This window comes from Cucurbita maxima, unplaced genomic scaffold (genome assembly GCF_002738345.1).
Source record: "Cucurbita maxima cultivar Rimu unplaced genomic scaffold, Cmax_1.0 Cma_Scf00004, whole genome shotgun sequence".
NCBI classification, from domain to species: domain Eukaryota; kingdom Viridiplantae; phylum Streptophyta; class Magnoliopsida; order Cucurbitales; family Cucurbitaceae; genus Cucurbita; species Cucurbita maxima.
In genome coordinates, this window is record NW_019272020.1 from 513,566 (window position 1) to 531,487 (window position 17,922).

General features: G+C 35.6%; 2 protein-coding genes and 2 long non-coding RNA genes across 8 annotated transcripts; 2 read left to right on the plus strand and 2 right to left on the minus strand.

The window, feature by feature from the left end:
• Positions 1 to 1,088: 1,088 nt before the first annotated feature.
• LOC111477755 (CBL-interacting serine/threonine-protein kinase 23-like) lies at positions 1,089 to 4,803 on the minus strand. The gene is made up of 15 exons (XM_023121644.1): positions 4,108 to 4,803; positions 3,765 to 3,827; positions 3,596 to 3,667; positions 3,398 to 3,505; positions 3,201 to 3,281; positions 3,072 to 3,125; positions 2,869 to 2,994; positions 2,679 to 2,768; positions 2,452 to 2,571; positions 2,242 to 2,376; positions 1,980 to 2,096; positions 1,828 to 1,884; positions 1,605 to 1,679; positions 1,338 to 1,413; positions 1,089 to 1,206 (listed from the first exon to the last, which is right to left on the minus strand). The coding sequence occupies exons 1-15, from the start codon at positions 4,285 to 4,287 to the stop codon at positions 1,190 to 1,192; spliced, it is 1,371 nt and encodes a 456-aa protein (XP_022977412.1). The 5' UTR covers positions 4,288 to 4,803; the 3' UTR covers positions 1,089 to 1,189.
• A 1,255-nt stretch (positions 4,804 to 6,058) lies between these two features.
• LOC111477759 lies at positions 6,059 to 8,461 on the plus strand. 5 transcript variants are annotated; one of them, XR_002717353.1, is made up of 4 exons: positions 6,059 to 6,298; positions 6,394 to 6,450; positions 6,530 to 7,089; positions 7,321 to 8,461. It is a non-coding gene; the product is annotated as an uncharacterized LOC111477759 (long non-coding RNA). The 5 variants fall into 5 exon arrangements; XR_002717352.1 differs by lacking the exon at positions 6,394 to 6,450 and having other exon boundaries at positions 6,530 to 6,797; positions 6,912 to 7,089; XR_002717351.1 differs by having other exon boundaries at positions 6,059 to 6,450.
• Positions 8,462 to 10,009: 1,548 nt separating this feature from the next.
• LOC111477758 lies at positions 10,010 to 11,954 on the plus strand. The gene is made up of 3 exons (XR_002717349.1): positions 10,010 to 10,508; positions 10,855 to 10,967; positions 11,874 to 11,954. It is a non-coding gene; the product is annotated as an uncharacterized LOC111477758 (long non-coding RNA).
• A 397-nt stretch (positions 11,955 to 12,351) lies between these two features.
• LOC111477756 (endoplasmic reticulum oxidoreductin-1-like) lies at positions 12,352 to 15,833 on the minus strand. The gene is made up of 9 exons (XM_023121645.1): positions 15,504 to 15,833; positions 15,089 to 15,220; positions 14,534 to 14,786; positions 14,331 to 14,441; positions 13,720 to 13,838; positions 13,544 to 13,648; positions 13,224 to 13,426; positions 13,004 to 13,130; positions 12,352 to 12,755 (listed from the first exon to the last, which is right to left on the minus strand). Exons 1-9 carry the CDS (start codon positions 15,639 to 15,641, stop codon positions 12,579 to 12,581), a joined length of 1,365 nt encoding a protein of 454 aa, XP_022977413.1. The 5' UTR covers positions 15,642 to 15,833; the 3' UTR covers positions 12,352 to 12,578.
• Positions 15,834 to 17,922: the final 2,089 nt, after the last annotated feature.

The window sequence follows — 17,922 nt, forward strand, 5'->3', positions numbered from 1 at the left end:
TAATATATATTATCTTATAAAAACAATAATAATATATAGTTTTTGTATACTATATTTGCAAATATGTATGTGTACTTTATAAGTTATTGACTTTTATAAATACAACTGTAAAAATATAAATTTCCAAAAAAAAAAATGATTGTTATTTTTTTAATTATTTATTTATTCGTTATTTCGTGAACATCTCTAATGTGATGTTTTTTTAAAGTATTATGATTGTGCATCTGTAATATTAAATATTATTTTATTAATTATTTAGCTAAAGTATTTATTGTCAACTAAAACGTCAAGTTTCAAATTTGTGACTTAAAAAAAGCAATTACGGTGAAATTATAAGAAATTGTAGGTGTGTAACTAGTATGTACTCTGTAACTAGTGTGTGTAACGGGCTAAAGTAGTCAAAACGATATGTAGGGGGACAAAGTGGTCAACATTTGCTAAAATGATAGAAATTATAAATGGTACCAAAGCTAATGTGATGCATAGGTCAAAATAGAGATTTTAAAATCGAGGGAGTCAAACTAAGAGTATGTTTTTTTTTTTTTTTTTTTTTTTTGCTTCCTATCCATTTATTTTTATTTTTAAATCTCTATTACTTTATAGAAATTACGATTAAATAAAAGAAATATCAATTTTCTTGGTTTTCTAATTATAAATTAAATTTTCATTACAGGTTAACACGTGGTGCAATCATTTCATCGAAACTTATAAATTAGTTTAATTAAATAACTCAGGTAAGTCTATATTTTAATTTTAAATAATAATAATAAAAAAAAAACAAATAACATAGATAGTTATCAAACACCTTTATGTTTTTAGTTCTCAAAGAACAAACAACAAGAATGTTATCAAAAGAATCTTAGATTTCTCGGTGTTTAAAAAAAAAAAAAAAGCAATTAATTTCATCATACAACAAGAATGTTATCAAAAGAATCTTAGATTTCTCGGTGTTTAAAAAAAAAAAAAAAGCAATTAATTTCATCATACCACAATATGGGAAACATTTCACAAAAGCACACACCTAAATGGCATTAAAAAAAAAAAAAAAAAAAAAAAAAAAAAAAAAAAAAAAAAAAAAAAAAAAAAAAAAAAAAAAAAAAAAAAAAAAACCATTCCTTGTTTTGTTGGGGGTGGAGGGTGACAATATTTGCACAACCACTCCAGACAGAGAGGTAATCAAATAGATCTTTCAAGCCTTTGCTACACCTGCAGAATCCAAGGTAAAACATATATAAGTATAACCAGTTCCGCTCATTTAGTTTTCAGCTTTTAATTTTGTAGTCATCCATTCGCTTTCTTTCATTCATCTTAACGAACGCGATGATATTTTTGCTTACCATTACTTTCCTGCTCCGTCTCGTCTCCGGTTTGCCATACAACATCTTTCAGTCCAGTTGAGAGGTTATTATAGAACTACAACATTATAACAAATGATCCAGTTAGAGCTTTGGAACCAACTAATGGCTGTGGATAGCCATACAGAACTCAAAAGAAAAAACTTCAAACCATCGTGGGAAAGAAGGCCCTATCACGTCAAACACCGCATGATATACATATGTGCCATGATCTTTAAGCGTGTAAGTGTGTAATATATTGATTCATACCTTGTGAAATTCTAAAGTATCCCCTCCAGCTTTGCGGAGCTCTACCATATGTAACGATGGAGCGACCTGAAAAATCTGGAGAGAGAATATTTTTTAGTTCAACAATATGTGGAGTGGTCGGGTGGTCCTATATGAACGATACTCATGTTGGCCTAGAGAATGAAAATTTTTAAGAAACGACCGGAATTTAAAAGACATGCAGGGGAAAAGTGAAGAGAAGAACCTCTGTTGCAACTGATAAATGACCTTTGCGTCCAGTTTTTTCCCCTTGGAGCTTCATCTGTAATAAGCAAGTCGGATATTTTAAGTCCAAAATCAGTTTGGTAGCTATGGATGATTCTATTAAAGATTTTGATCTTCCAGCCTTCAACCAACCTTGAAGTTATTGATCTTCACATCAAAACCCATAGGAACTGCTGTCTTTTTTATCTTGGAAATGATTTCATCTGCTGGACAATGGGATGTGAAACTTTTTTCACGTTTAGATAGCCCCTGGTAACCATAATTCCGATCAGCACAGATATTAATTTGCATTCATAAATGAACAAAACAAGGAAAAAACTTCAGATGGATGGTTGCAGAGAAACATCAATGTCACAACATAAGATGTTTGTGCTATGGAAAGATCATAACCTACCATTTGCTTCTCAAACAGAGTGGCAAGGTTGAGACCCTGAGATTTCGAGATGAGCTCGAATGCATTCATGGTGACAGGTGATGCAGGGGATGCGAGCCCTTCTTCTCTCTTCTCTACTACAAGGTTATGAGTGACCTGCAACATAAGAAAAGTCATGTCGACTACCCTTAACATGCATAAAAAACAATGCCAAAGAACAACTTGCGTTACCCCTGATTCATTAAAGATGTCGTCAATGTCATCAAGAACGATTTCGTCGTTTTCGAAAGTGGGTGGCTTGTATCCTTTCTTAAACCAATCATTCTCAAGAACCTCAGCAATTGTAATTCTCTGTTTCATAGAAAATTCATAAGAAGCTAACAACAAAGAGATTACATCATATAATAACTAAGAACATCATTAAGATGGAAGGAGTATTCAAATAAACAAAGTCATACAGTTGACGGATTCGGATCGAGGATTCTCTTGATTAATTTCTTGGCACTAGAGGAGAACCATGGAGGACATTTGAAGTCAGCCTTGAATATCTATAACACAAACAAAATTCTATGGTTTGAGCTTGTAGATGTACTAAAACTAATAAGAACACTGAACCAACGAGAAATTAAATGTGTACAAAACAAAGACCTTTTTATACAATGCCACGAGACTGGCTTCTTCAAATGGCAAATAGCCTGCCATGAGGACAAAAAGGATAACCCCACATGACCATAGGTCCGCCTTTGCACCACAGTAGCCTTTATTGTTGATAACCTATTATGAACACATTGAATCACAAAAGAATTTTAGGAGAGCAAATGGTAAATAGTTGAAGTCAAAATCCAATGTACCTCTGGAGCAACATAATTGGGTGTTCCACATGTTGTGTGAAGTAATCCATCGTCCTAATAAGAGAGATAAGGATTACTCATAAATCCATCATACTAAAAGCATGCTAGCTTTCATAGCATCATACTCACTCGAACTTGTTGAGGTAGAGCACTCAATCCAAAATCTGAAACTTTTAGAACGCCACTGGCATCCAATAATAAATTCTCTGGCTGAAGAACATAGACAAAGACTATTTTTGAGACCAGAACTTTTAAAATTGTAGTTTAACAAGATGATATTAATAGCAATGACAACAGAACGATATCTATGATGATTCGCCATGAACCTTTAGGTCTCGATGACAAACGCCTCTGCTATGGCAATAATCCACAGCATTTATAAGCTGCTGAAAATATTTTCTTGCTTCATCTTCTTTGAATCTTCCACTACATGCCTGGATAAGGGAAAAGGAATAAATTTATGTTCAACTACCAGTTACAATTGCATGCATGGATACAAGATAAAACCAGTCACTGTATCTCACAATTTTGTTGAATAGTTCTCCACCAGTTACAAATTCCAAAACAATATATATCTTGGTTTTGCTAGCCATCACCTGCACCAAGAAAATAATTAGTGGCAGATGAGATGCAATAAGATAATTGAGGAAACAAGAACAAACTAAGAAAATTAAGTTCATAACTTGATCTAACCTCATACATTCGAATGACATTTGGATGTCTAATGAGTTTCATCGTTGATATTTCACGTTTAATCTGCAGATATGCATAAATAGAGTTGATGCTTAAATATATATAATCTTCGTGTTTAACTAAAAGAATTAGTTATGCAATGAAGCTTAGATTTCTTTGATAACTATTCAGCAAAACCATTGAAGACTCAAGAACCAAGCATATAGGATTGTGTTTCAATTGCCTAATTGAATATTAAGTTTTGCAGTAAAGTTTGACTAGCTGCTAGCCTCCAACTATCATGGTTAATGCGTATAGAACAAAATAAATGAATGTTTGAATTAGTAGCGAATCCAAATTATACCTGCCCGATCATCTTGTGCTTGAGAATATCCTCTTTGTTGAGGATTTTAATGGCGACGTTCTCCCCAGTCTCGCAATTCCGAGCGAACTTAACCTTCGCGAAGCTGCCCTCTCCAAGGGTTCGCCCCAGCTCATATCTCCCCACCCGCGTTTTGGTATGACTGCTCGACCTGGAAGCCATCTCTGTCTCCAATTCTAACAACTCCCTTCACCCCGCAATTCCTTTCCTCGCTGTCAAATCCTCCGATTAAGACCTCTTCTTCTTACACGGTTGCCAGACCTGAGACTTGACCACACTCATCTTCCCCCGTCGATCGGTAAACGAAACGAGAAACTATTTTTCTTCAGCATCAATCTCAATCTGAGGCTCTCTACATCTCAGAAGCAGAAACCGAGGCTAACAACGGCGATATGAGGATTCAAGGACGACGATAATCAAGTTGTGGAAAATGGAATGGGAAGATTGTAGGCGCATTAAACAATGATGGAGGCGCCTATAACCTCCCGGAAGGAATCCGGTACTCGAATGATTGGAGATGGATATGTGAGAAATTTGAGCTTAATCAACGAAAAGCCTCTAAATCGGAGGTTTGATCAAAGGAGACGACCTTCGAATTCAGTGAATTCGCTGAAGGCAAGGCGCATTAATCTCTGTATTTACAGGGAGCAGAGGAACATACACCAGGAATCTTCTCTTTCATATGGAATAAATCAAAATATAATTTATTACTATTTTCCATACTCCAATCATGGAGGGAAAAATACCTAATTTAAGATTTTTTAAAATTGGAATTAATAAATTTGGTCAAACTCTTAAAATAAAATGTAAGCAACCATTTAATTATCAACTTTAATATATTTTAATGATTGAGACCTTATTTTTAATTTTAATTATTTAAATGTCAATATTCCACCTGCTTATGAAAAAACTAATGTCACTTTAATTGGCATTTTAAAGGTTATTTCAATATAAAACAAAATTATTTAATAAAAATAATAGTTTATGTTTGTGGTTTTTCGTATGAAATGCTCTCACTGCCTTAACCTGCGACAAGTGGTCGTGTAAATTCGTTTGAGATCCAGCACTGTTCTTTTATTAATAAATAATTAAATTGTCGTATTTTTCATATTAAATTATTCAATTATTCAATTATTGAATCTGACTTCATTCAAAATAATAATAATATAAATAAATAGGAATAATACAAGGCTTCGTACTTTTCGATATTCCAAGGTTGTTTCTATAGGTAAATCTTATATGATCCAAAACCTAAATTATTTTTTTCAGTGTATTATAATTGTTAGTTAAAACTAACAATGATCGAGATTAATTTGATTGAGTTTGCCCCATTCAAGTATGAATTCTACTGGCACATCTCTGTCTTGATGGGACCATCCCAAACAAGAAAGGGAATCTTTGTTAAATTAGAAAATGTGAGAGAGAGTAAGAACTATAACAGTTTAAACTCATTGCTAACTAATCTTATTCGTTTTTACTAGTTACGAGTCTATTAGGCTATAGAAGAGGAAAACAAAACATTTATTATAAGGTTGTGGAAACCTCTCTCTAGTAGACATATTTTTAAACGGTAACATATGAGAGTGATACCTTACCAAAAAAAATAAATAAGATGAAATTATGATTTAATATTAAAATTTGTGAATGTTATATTATATAAAAATTATGGATTAAACATTATTTAAAATGAATATTTTGTATGAAAAAGAAAATAAATGAGGAAATTGTTTTTATAAAATGAATATTTGTCAAGACGATGATAAGGAAGGTTTCTCATCTTCTAACATCGGACGGTGGAGGGAGACAGACTATATTACTTTCCATTTTCTATTTTCCTTTTAAATTTAAAATGTCATATCATATAAAATAATTAAAAGATTCACTTCAAAGATTTTTTTAAAAGTTATTTTCCCCTAAAATATATAAGTACAGTTGGGTTTCCCTCCATTTTGGGTGCGAGCTCTGCCTAAAACCCTAGCGCTGCAGGGTTTTGTCTCTGAAGCAGTGCTTGTTAAACAATGGCGGAGACGCAGAAGCGAAGAGCATCGCTGTTCTACCATGGATGCGAAGCCCTGTCGACGTCTCTTTATTCTAGGAATGCCCCCCTGAGATCCTCCCCTTGAAGCCCTGTCGACCCCGGCCAATTTCCTATTTATTCTGAATCATTTGAATGGTTAATGCCTTCCTATCATGGAGCTTTTCTTTTGTTTATGCCTCGAATTGACTTCTGGAGCTTTCTATTTGATATTCATCATTTATTGTACTCAGATGGAACAAGTGAATCCATGGTGGATATCTCATTGAAGATTTAACAAGCTGCAAAATGTGTTCATATTTATAATAACTTAGTGATAGTTCCTATTGCTAAATTGCATGAAATATGCTCACGGCTCTTTTCAATCAGGTTGAAGAGGTTCTTACTGCGGTTGCGCCTGCTGTGGGCTTATCTGTAGGTCTGCCTGTTGGTCTATCCTCCATAGCAGATGAAATTCTGAGCTCATCAGGGGACCTAAGCTCAAGGCAGGCATCTGTTACGATCCAGAAGATTTTTTGGTTGAGCTACTGAGTTCTGTGGACATATTGGTGGCAACATCTGGAAGATTGATGGACAATATTAACTTCACAAAGGAATTGCAAGTTCTACTTCTTGTAACTATGGTTATACTGTTGAAGTATTGTTCACCATTGTTATAATTAATCCTCATAATTTTTTTTTACTGGCATGTTCTTTTTGGTTTACCTCAAAATTATCGTGCTGACTGCATATACTGTTTGGATTCATGCAGTGGTGTTGATGGGTGTGTTAAGGGTAAACCTTACCGAAGGCTTGCAAAGATGGTTCTCTCTGCAACGCTTACACAGGCTCCAGGCAAGCGTGCTCAGCTTGATTTGCATCACGCTCTATTCTTAACCACTGGGAAAAGAAGATATAAACTTCCGGAGTAATTAGAATCATACGTGATGGTAAATTGGCCTGTCTCTTTAAAAACCAGTTGTGGTAAATTCCTTTGATCCGTGCATCAAATCGGCTCTGTTCTGTACTCATTATCCAAAAGTAAAGAAGGTTGCTGGGTTAATTTGTTGGGAAGGATTGTTGTTTTCAGCGAAGCTGTTACATAAATAATCCTCTATTATTTTTGTTCATATGGATGTTCTCCAAACATTTTTCTTATTTTGATTTGTAATGATTAACAGCCCTAGAGAAACTGAAGGAAAAGGTTGAATCAGAAAGAAAGCACATTCATGTCTTCCAGAGTGCGCAGACGAAAAGATACGAACTCCTCCAAAGAAAAAGGTTGGTACTAACAAACAAGTTCCTCTGAGAGTTTAATGTTCCATTTCGTAACATATGAAAAACTCGTTTAGGCCGTGTAGGGAAAGATTAAATGGCTGGCATGATTTGAATGTTTAATCCTGCATGTTCTGTTGACTAATCTGCGTTGAAACTGTTGGACTGAATGACAGTATTCTTATGCATTTTAACATTACAAATTCCTCATTTCAAACTCGACAAACTATACATAGAATTGCATTACAGTCTTTTAGCAAGTTCACTGGAAACTGTGCGAGCACAAATTCCAGGAACTCATCCCACAACGACATGAAAATTCAACTACAGGATATGGTGATGAAGCCTCTAAGGCCTAATTTTCACTCCAGACAACAAATTATTCAATCATTGAATTTGGAGAAAGATCTATTTATGTTTCTGACGAAGTACATAGAATTGGCACTAACAACCATAGACGCAGGGGTTGTTGATGATGGTAGGCTTCTTGGAGAAGCAGGATACTCATTCTTGCTGCCATCTCTCTCCTCTTCACTGATGGTATCCAACACTTTTGACGTTGGGCGTCTCATGACACTGATAATCTGTGGTGGCGCGACCTCGGTGACGAACCTTGCTATACGGGAATTTGCCATTACTTTTGAAGGATGATGGTTGAAAAAACTGATGCTCTAGGAGGTCAGATTGGTTGGGTTGAGCGTGAATGCAAGCTTTTGGGTGATATTTATGAGAATCTGCGTAGACTAAGAATTGAATGAAAGTCCTGTGCCGAGGGGGGATACTTGAAATCAATATTTTTGGCTATGTTGGTGCTGCTTAGTACACATCTTCCATTGATATTTATTGCAGTTTTCAAATGTCTGATCTCTTCCCCCGACCTTTCTAGGAGATTAACATGTGGTGTTTAGAGGTATATCCCAAAATTTGCGGGGACCAATAGCTTTTGCATTTGCCCTCTTCAAAATTTAACATTGATTGGCAAATCCATATGCCACGTTTCTTAATTTTCTGGTATGTTAATGTTGACAAAATTTTCTATTCAGTTTCTTACATTTGTATTAATTTTTCTGACAAGTGTCACAGGTTTCAAGGAACAGAATTGCTGTCCTAATTGAACAACAAAATTTAGGGAGGTTTGGAAGATCCCAATAGAATATAAAATATCTGTATTGAATTATTGGTTGGCCTTTAATTTTGATTTTTTTTTTCCAGAAAAGGAAAGCGTGCAGCTTATGATTATCTATCAGTTTTAACCGATTGTGTTAAACTAATAACATAAAATAAAATGCACATCCATTATTAATTTTTATTTGATTTTTCATAATTTTCTATAACTTTATAAATTAGTTTTTAGGATTTATAAGTTTGTTTTAATGTATAAAGCAAACACATTATTTCAAAGTATTTTTTGAAAAACAAATCTCATCAAAAAAAGATTTAAATCTCAACCAGACATTATTTGAATGTGTTATAGAATTATGCAAAACCATTATTTGAAAAATTAAGATAAATGTGATTATTTCTAAAATTGTAACGAAAGCGATGGAACATTAGAAGTTTGTTTAAACAATTAATTTGGTAGGTAAAATTGGTGAAAAGTTGGGGAAAATTAATTATTATTTTTTTTTAAAAAAACTTAGGGGTCAAACTTCCCTTCCTCTCTCTGGTTCCATTGGTATACTTGGTGGAATTTGACATATCTTAACTAAATCGTTTGCATAGGCTAGGTGTTTACTTGTATGGTCGAGAAGTTTACTTGTCTTATAGTTTAGTGCTTTATTTGTTTTTGGTTTTTATTGTTTGTTGTTTTGTCTGGTTCTATAATACTGCTTATTCGAATGAGTTTTACGGGCTTATTGGACCCGAATCTTTTCAAGCTCAAGCATTTACGTTTCTAATTAGAGACCAACGTCTTGGAGCTAACGTTGGATCCGCTCAAGGACCTACTGGTTTAGTTTTACAACTTGTGGGCTTCTTAGAATATGTGAAACAATTGTGATGTTTAAGCAAGTTTTGGATCAAAGAATGTGATAAGAAAAAGAAAGAAGCACACATTTAGTTCGTAAGCACGCGACCGATAATCAATCGAGTTGTCGTAGTAGTTACAAACGACACATAACAACAATTGACTTGAAGTGAGTTGTAGCAGACGACATGTGGATGTGATAAGTATTTTACAAGAATGCTAGGAAAATGTTGTGTACGTTCGTTCAAGCTCTCTAATTATTCCATGACAACAGATAATCACATGAAGACGACAGCACAGGAAAGCATGAATACCCACCTGCAAAACATGTTAAGAGCTGATCCGGCAAGACAAGAAAGTCAGCCTTGGTTCTGTCCAAGTTTCCAAAACAATTACACAACACAATGGAAAAATTCAAAGATTTGAACTCTTATTACAATCAAATGTGCTACAATTTAGGATATCAATCAGTGGATGGATGAATCATATCTATGAATTCAAAATCTTAAACATTGCGTTTTCAATTTATAAACAAATTAAGTTATGAGAAAGCATAATTCGAACCTAATTTGATGAAAAGATTCATAAAAATTTAAGATTAGTGAGACTAAAATCTTTAGTTTGTGGGCAGATAAATGCAGCCAAATATTCCAAAGAAAAAAAAAAGGAAAAAAAGTGATGAAGGAGAATGAAAGAATCAAAGATGGCAGCTTTCATGGATCTCTTTTCTGGAAACCGATGGAGGATTTTTGGGGACAGTGATCAGAGTGGTGAAATAAATAAATAGGGGAAGCAATGCCATTGATAGCCCAATTTGACTCAATCTTCTCCGAAGCACTGTAACAAAGAACGAACCCTATTCCAATTCTCGGAGACGACGACAACGACCCTGTCTCTGTCATTTGGGCAATACCAAATGTGAGTCCTAAATCGAAGACCTACTACGGAGATTGAGCTTTTTTATTGCCCTCTCCCATCTCCCCATCGATTCGATTCATTTGCCTTTCGTTCGAGACGCATCCATGGCTGACGAATCGCAACAACCCCAATCTGAATCTCAACCTCCTCCGCTCGAAGTCGATTCTGCACCTCCGCCACTGCCTCCGCCTTCGTTCGATCCCAGTCGAAGTAATATTCATTTATTCATCTTGATTTCTTCATTCCGAGGGCTTTCTGTTTAGTCGTTGTTTGATGAGTTTTTTCGTCTGTTGGGTTTTGTTTGCTATTGATTGCCTTTTGGGGATTTATTAGGGCTGGGTGGTTCCAATCTTAACTCCCGAGTAATGGGTCTTTTTCCCTTATTTCTTTATACATTGTAGCTATGGGAATGGACGAATTGGCTCCATTCCCAATTTGAATGGTAGACAAAGACATTGTTGGGGATGTTTCCAGAGACGTTTCTCTTGAAATTCTTCCAGTTCTATAAACTGCAATTGAACTGATCATTTCTTTTTTCTTTTCTTTTCCTTTCAAGTGATTGGTATCATTAAACGAAAGGCCTTGATAAAAGAACTAGCTGCTGCGTATCATGCTGAGTGTCTTGTATACTGCCAAGAGCTTCTTGAGCTACAAAGAAAGTGGGACGAGGTTTGAAATTCAGCCTTATATTCCTTTTGTTTCTACGTTATTTTCTTGGGAAGTTTTATCTCAATCATTCAATACTTGTTGAAGTTTTATTTGATTGAGCAAATATACTAGTAAACCAAACCTTGAAGGAAAGTTTAGAAGGGAAAGCCCAAAAAGAACCATGTTATGAACGGTTACAAATCTCGAGTAATTGTCTATGAGCCGGGTGTTTGAACTGGAGGTTTCTTCCATAACTAATAGTTTGAGTTTAAGCCCCCTTCTGCCTAGTGTCCAAATCTTTTAACCTTTTAATGTGTACTTTTTTAAGTCCTCTTTCCATTGCCTTCCATTTAGGCTTTGATTCTATCGTATAGCTTGGTCTCCTCTGTTGTGCCTTTCTAGCCTCCTCCTAGGCCAGACAAAGTTTCAAACCTGTAAATCGGATTATAGTCTCTATAATTTCTTGGAAAATTATTCTATGTGTCTGCCTCATAATAAGCGTTAAACGTGGATTCAAAACATGCATACCCCTTAATAACCAAATTTGAGGTACTTCTCTCATAAATCCAATGTAAAAAACTGTCAGTGGACTTTTATGTGATTCCAGACTTGTAGCCTTCAATTATTCACCTGTGTTTACCACAAGGTTACAAGGTTATAAGGAGTATAATATAGCAGGTCCGGCTTTTGGCTGGCAGTTTATTTCTGATAGTTATACTAATATCCAGGATTGTAAGCGATTAAGGAACAGGCTTTAGGTAGCAATTAGTCATACAGAAAATATGTGTTTGAACTAAACATAAATGCCATTTTCACGATGGCAATGATATACTTTCTGGATCTGAGAGATTCTTTTACATATTAGAAAGTCCAATAATTTAATATTGCCATTTTTTTACTTCATATTGTGTCATGATATGCTTGCAGCCATATATCGAGTTAAAAGCACCTGATGATCCAAGAAAGGAAACAATGAAACCTAGCAAACGTCAACGGAAATCCCGCTAGGTAATGATGTGTTCAATAGCATTTTAGGATTTGCTTAGAACATCATCATCTTCTAAGTTTAAGATATTTGATACTGTTTTCACTCTGACTTGGGCATCTGACGGTTCTTCCGTCTGCAAGGGAAGCTGCTCATGCACAAAATTGGTCGTCAAAACAGTGAAGTATATACAATATTTGCGTCCTGTATGTATTCATCATTTTCTGTGTGACAATATGCCTGCTACATACCCAAAACAGTTTAACCGAGTTTATTTGTTCGCAACCTTTGAACTAGACTTCATTTCCGCTGCTATATATTGCATTTAGCACATTTGTTTGACCTGTTGATTTCATGGTGAACCACCGATCGATGAACTGTACGAATCAAAATCAAACTGAATCAATGGTAATACAAGTACAAGGAACAAGGGCACTATATGAACATGGCAAAGCAGGTTCTTGTCCGTTTTACAACAATTGTATCTCAAATGGCTTACCAGATTTAGTTTCTCCAATGTTTTTGTAACTACAACTATTGTAAGGATCACAAAAAACTCTCGCTGCTATAGTTATTCATGGCTGTATGGTACATAATTTTAACAGTTTCCTCAGTTACAAAGATTTTGCCTATAATAAATGTTTGGGCTAGCTATTGAATATGGATGCCCACATTCTATGAAATGGACAACTTTCTGTGACGGGAGCAGCAATTTGTCCTTCCATCGTAGTTTCAGCCGATGGACCGACTTCATGGACGAATTTGACTGATTCCGATAGCCGATTGAGTAGGTTCATGAGGGCAATTACTTCATTCCTTTGCAACTGTAACCCACGGAAACGAATTAGGTCAGATACGTAAGATAATTCATCCAGAAATTCAAAAGACTACTCGAGATAAGTTCGAATATGCCATGAATCGATTTTGTTTTGTCACACTAAGTTCCAAGTTCAAATATGCCTTTTAAGTGCTTATAATGAATACTTGGACATGAAGAATCATAAGTCCAGAAATGTCTCCCCAACAAACAATCAATCGAAGATATTGAGGCTGATAATTCAGAATTACTTACATCCAGACTCGAGTGTTCCAGATGATCATCACCAGAGAAGAGGATCTTCAATGCAGTACCGAGCCCGAGAACCTGAAGCTTCCCCCAAAGTCGACATTTCTCACATCCGACACAATCCATCAGTGCGCTGCATGACATACAAGAAGAGAGTTACAGTTACTACTTACATAATATTTCATCAAATGATCAAAAGAAAAAGGGTGTGGTCTAAAAGAACCACCTGATGTTTCTGAATTGTTTTTGTATTTGCTGCTTCAATTCTGGTCCTTTTTGACCTTTCCATAACTTGGCTTCATCAAATGGAAGTGGGCAAGCAGCTTGTAATTTAGAATTGAAAAGCAGCTGTTTCATCAAGGATTGTGTCTTCAGGTCTTCATTTACGTTACCAGTATCGTATTCAGCATGCTCTAGATACTCCGTGGCCTAGATGTAATTGCAACAAGAATCCACCCCAAAGTGGATATATTAAGCATAAACACAAACAATACCATCAAATAACCATTAAGAAAGACATATCGTTAGGGCCATGTTTCTACTCACTTTTGTCACAGCTCGGAGAACAAAGAGATACGTGAAGTACAAATTTCTTACACGATCTGGATATCTCAGTACACGATCATAAAGCAAAGAAAGATTTTGACCCCACTGCAAGGGAAAGAAAATATTTTAGACTATAACCAAGGCATTTGGGAAGTTTGATGAAATAGAAACTGTACCAAATTTTTAGACTCATCAATCAGATAATCTGAAGCTATGTGGACCGAAATAGAGGAATGTAGACCAGATATCAATTTGTATAATATTCTTTCCTCTTGGCATAACTCTTCTGATGGATCTGGCAAAAGAAAAGAAACAAAAAGATGTTAAAAAAATCAAGACATGATTCATGGAATAACGAAGATGTTCATGATGTACCTACACCATACAATGAATGCTAACATTTTATCTTTAATATGAGAGCAACAGGATATGCAGCAAATATAACATCAAGTTTGAGCATCCAAAACAGATCATAAGTCCCATAAGGAATCGAATGAACACATTTTATCACTAATTCTTGAGAGAGCCGCAGATGTTTTAATTGGTGACCATGACTGAAAATTGCTACTCAAACATGAAAAATAGAGATCATTGTGCAGTACTTTTAACCAGTTGTTCTGCTACGCTGAGTTATCAGTTAACAATGGTTCCAGGAATCTTAGCCCACATCTCTCTACTCTGTGTTCATTTGTTCATAAATGTATGTTGAGAGTGAATAATAGATATACATAAATTACTATGCACTTAGAGAGGTGGAGAAACAAAGAGACCGAGAGTGAGATGTTACATTTTGGGCAGTTTTCTGAATAGACAGCATCCCAAATCCTTCTAGCAGATGGACCAGTGTATCCGGTGTAGCGTTCAGGGTTCAGTTGAAGGTTTACATATGTCATCTCAGCTGGTAAAAACAAATCAAATGGAAACAAATAAGCAACCCGACAACAGAATAACCAATGTTCTTACTAAACCGTTGTATTTAATATAACACACCATCATCAGTCTCATCATCATTGGTCCAGGGGTTGTCTACTTCAGTCCACCCTTTGAAAGCTTTACGATCTAACGTACGATCCACAGTAGCTTGGGGCTTTCCCTCTTGACAAACAAAGGCCTCGGATGAAAGGATACGGGGCTTTTTAAAAGATTCAGGAAACTCATTATCTGGGCATTCACAAACACTACAATCTCGCAATCGGCACATACCATCGTCAGGCCAGAAGGGACAATCACACCACAACTTAACCTGTGAAAATGATGATCATGCATTGGCAGTAGCCATGTTAGTAAGCTCAATGTATATAACACAACAACCGATACAAGTATACTACAATTACACGACGCAATTGTATTAAACAGAACAGGCTTTACATCACATTGCTTTTCGATTCCAAAATTTTCTCGTGTCCTGTCAAGTTCTTATAGACTTAGAAATTACAGCCATATAGTGCACAAGGGTTTCCTTCAAATTTGCGTTTAGATCCAAAATATAACAAGATGTGGTATAATATCAGTTCATCAAAATCATCCAATTAAATTTAAGCTCACCTTGAAATAGCGAAAGAATGGAGTTCTAACAAGCTCTTGAAGGGACGGATACAAGACTTCCTCATTTATTCGATCAACAGTTTCATAATCACAACAACAACCCTCCACCATACCACTGTACTTGGGAGTATCCTGTGCATTAAGAATCAAACAAGTTAAATGGAAGAAATCTCGTTTCCATTAATGGAAGATGGAAGATATCAATTCCACAATTCAAAGCACAGAAACTTAATATTGCATAAAACATCAACAAAACAAAGATTCCAAATCATCCTGATTCATCCAACTCCCAATTTCAGCAGCACAATAGAGAACGATACTTCAATTCAAGAACAACTTGAAAAATGCAGTGAAGTGCTAAGCTTTAACATACATCAACATAATCATAGAGACAATTAAGGTTCTGAAAACGTACATCACCACAACGACAGGGCTTATTGGTGCGGCCAAAGAGCGAAATCATAGGAGCGGTCCGGGAAGTCATAGCCACCGCAAGAAAAATGGCGACAAGAGCACCGCCCATCATCAAACCCCATCTGCATCTCGGACCCATTACCCCAACTATCACTTCCCGCGATTGTATTCAAAGAGATCCTGTTTCCGGCGGCCGGAAAATGGTAGGAAAAAGGTAGAAAGATCTTGTCGGCGCCACGCGAAGACTTCGCCAAGAAATTCAAAGAGAAAGGGAGGCACTGAAAATTGAGCGTCTTCCAAATTGCAATTCCCCAAATCCTGTTTTACTTTTAAATTATTGATCTTCAATAAAATGGAATTTAATATTTATTTAATTCATAATGCTTAATAAATGCAAACCAAATTCATTTTAAAATCAATTTTACATCTCCATATTAAATTTCAACCACTGACTTTTCTAAATTCGATCAAATATGATTTTATGCTTAAAAAATAAAATTTTAAAAATAATTAATGATTTTTTTTTTTTAATAAGACAGGATTGTTTTTATAATTTTATTTATTTTAAATTGTATTTTCAACCCTTTATTTCCACATATAGATTTTTGTTTTTATTTTTTATTAGCTGAACGTAGTGATTAAAAAAAAAAAAAAAACAAAAACAAAAAATTCTATGGGTAAAATTGAAGAAAATAAAATAAAATAATAAATAATTCTAAAAATTGGGCCAATCATATCATTCTCCAATGATACTCAGAGATCCCAGAATACCTCCATTGTGTTCTTCACATAGGCATGCAATTTGAGGATGACAACAAAAAGACATAAATACCCTTTTCAAATTTTCCCCTTAATGAACTATATAACATTTAGAACACATCACAAATTTGAACCACGAAATTAAGATAAAGGTAGAGATAATTTTTAGGAGAAAAGTGATATCAGAGCCAGAGAGCGCCGGCTTGCTTCAGGAGTGGGACGAGGGAGCCATTGATGTGAGAAGACATGAGGGTGTCGAGGCCGCCGAGGAACTTGCCGCCGACGAACACGGCGGGGATGGGGTGGGGCTGGTGGGGGAGGAGGTGGTGGAGGACGGCTTGAATGTCGTCGGCGGAAGGGTGGGAGAGGTGGTCGAGTTCGACGACGGTGGGGCCGACGCCGAGGCCGAAGAGGAGACGCTTGACGACGGTGCACATGCAGCAGCCGCTGATGCTGAACACAACCACCGCATTGCACTCCGCCAGCTGCCGGACCACCTCGTAAGGGTTCGCTAATTCCATTTCCATTGCTTGCTTATCTTTTTTTTTCCTCTCTAGTTTTGATTCTCTGTGAGTGCTGCTGATTCTGTGGTTTTATGGTGCTCTCAAACTGTGAATTGAATGTACGGACTCCGACATTGCCATTTCTTTTTTCTTTTTTCTTTTTTCTTTTCTCTTTTTTTTTCCTACAGCGCGTGCTTCTGTTCGACGTGATTGATATGTAATTTTATTTTTCAACGGAATTTTTTAAATATATACTGATTTTCATAGTTTTGAAATAAATAAATTAATTTGTGATTTATTTGTTTTTGGTGAGGTGGCAGTCAGCGGTCAAAGTTCGGAGTCATACAAATTTAACTGCCAATGTATCTGACGGCGGGACCCACTTTTCTTTTTGCTATCTCCTAATTAATTTTATTTATTTAACTTAATCCCAAAGAAATCAATATAGCAGAATACTTTTGACTGTGAGATGATAAATAATAAATAAAAGTAAATTAAAAAGAAACGACGTCGTTACAGTATTACCCCAAAAGAAGGGGGGACGGGATTTTATGGAAAAGGACAGAAGTGAATAAAACGAAGGAAGGGAAAACTGGGGGGTGAGATGCCGACAACCCGACAAACAACGACTGAAACGCCGTCGTTTGACGGTCAGCGTTGTCTCCTGTCCTTTTCTTCTCGAGGATCGTGACGCCGTCAGAATTCTGCCTTCCCCTCTTTCCCTCCTCTAACCGTAAACCTTTTTACCTTGCCTTCTACCGGAATGTTACATTAATTGCATTCTAGTCCCTCATTTCTTTGCCATATTTCATTTTCCCCCACTCGAAAATTCCTTTTATTTACAAGAATAGACCCTACAACCAAGGATAAGTAACTCATTCTAGTGGATTTTTCTTTACTTTTAAAATTATTATTTTTATAGAGTTATAAATATTCTCGTTAGATATGCGAAAATAATGACAATTTGAAAAAACTAAAAATTAAAAAGATGATTTAAAAAAATGTACAATTTTTACAAAATAATAAAAGAAAAAGAAACAAAAAACTAGAGGGTAAAAAGGGAATAAAAAAGCATTGACAAAAGAAGGAATGTCAAAAGAAAAGTTTTTTTTTTTTTTTTTTTTTTCTCCTTTCCAATGGAAGGAAGGAAAAAAGAAC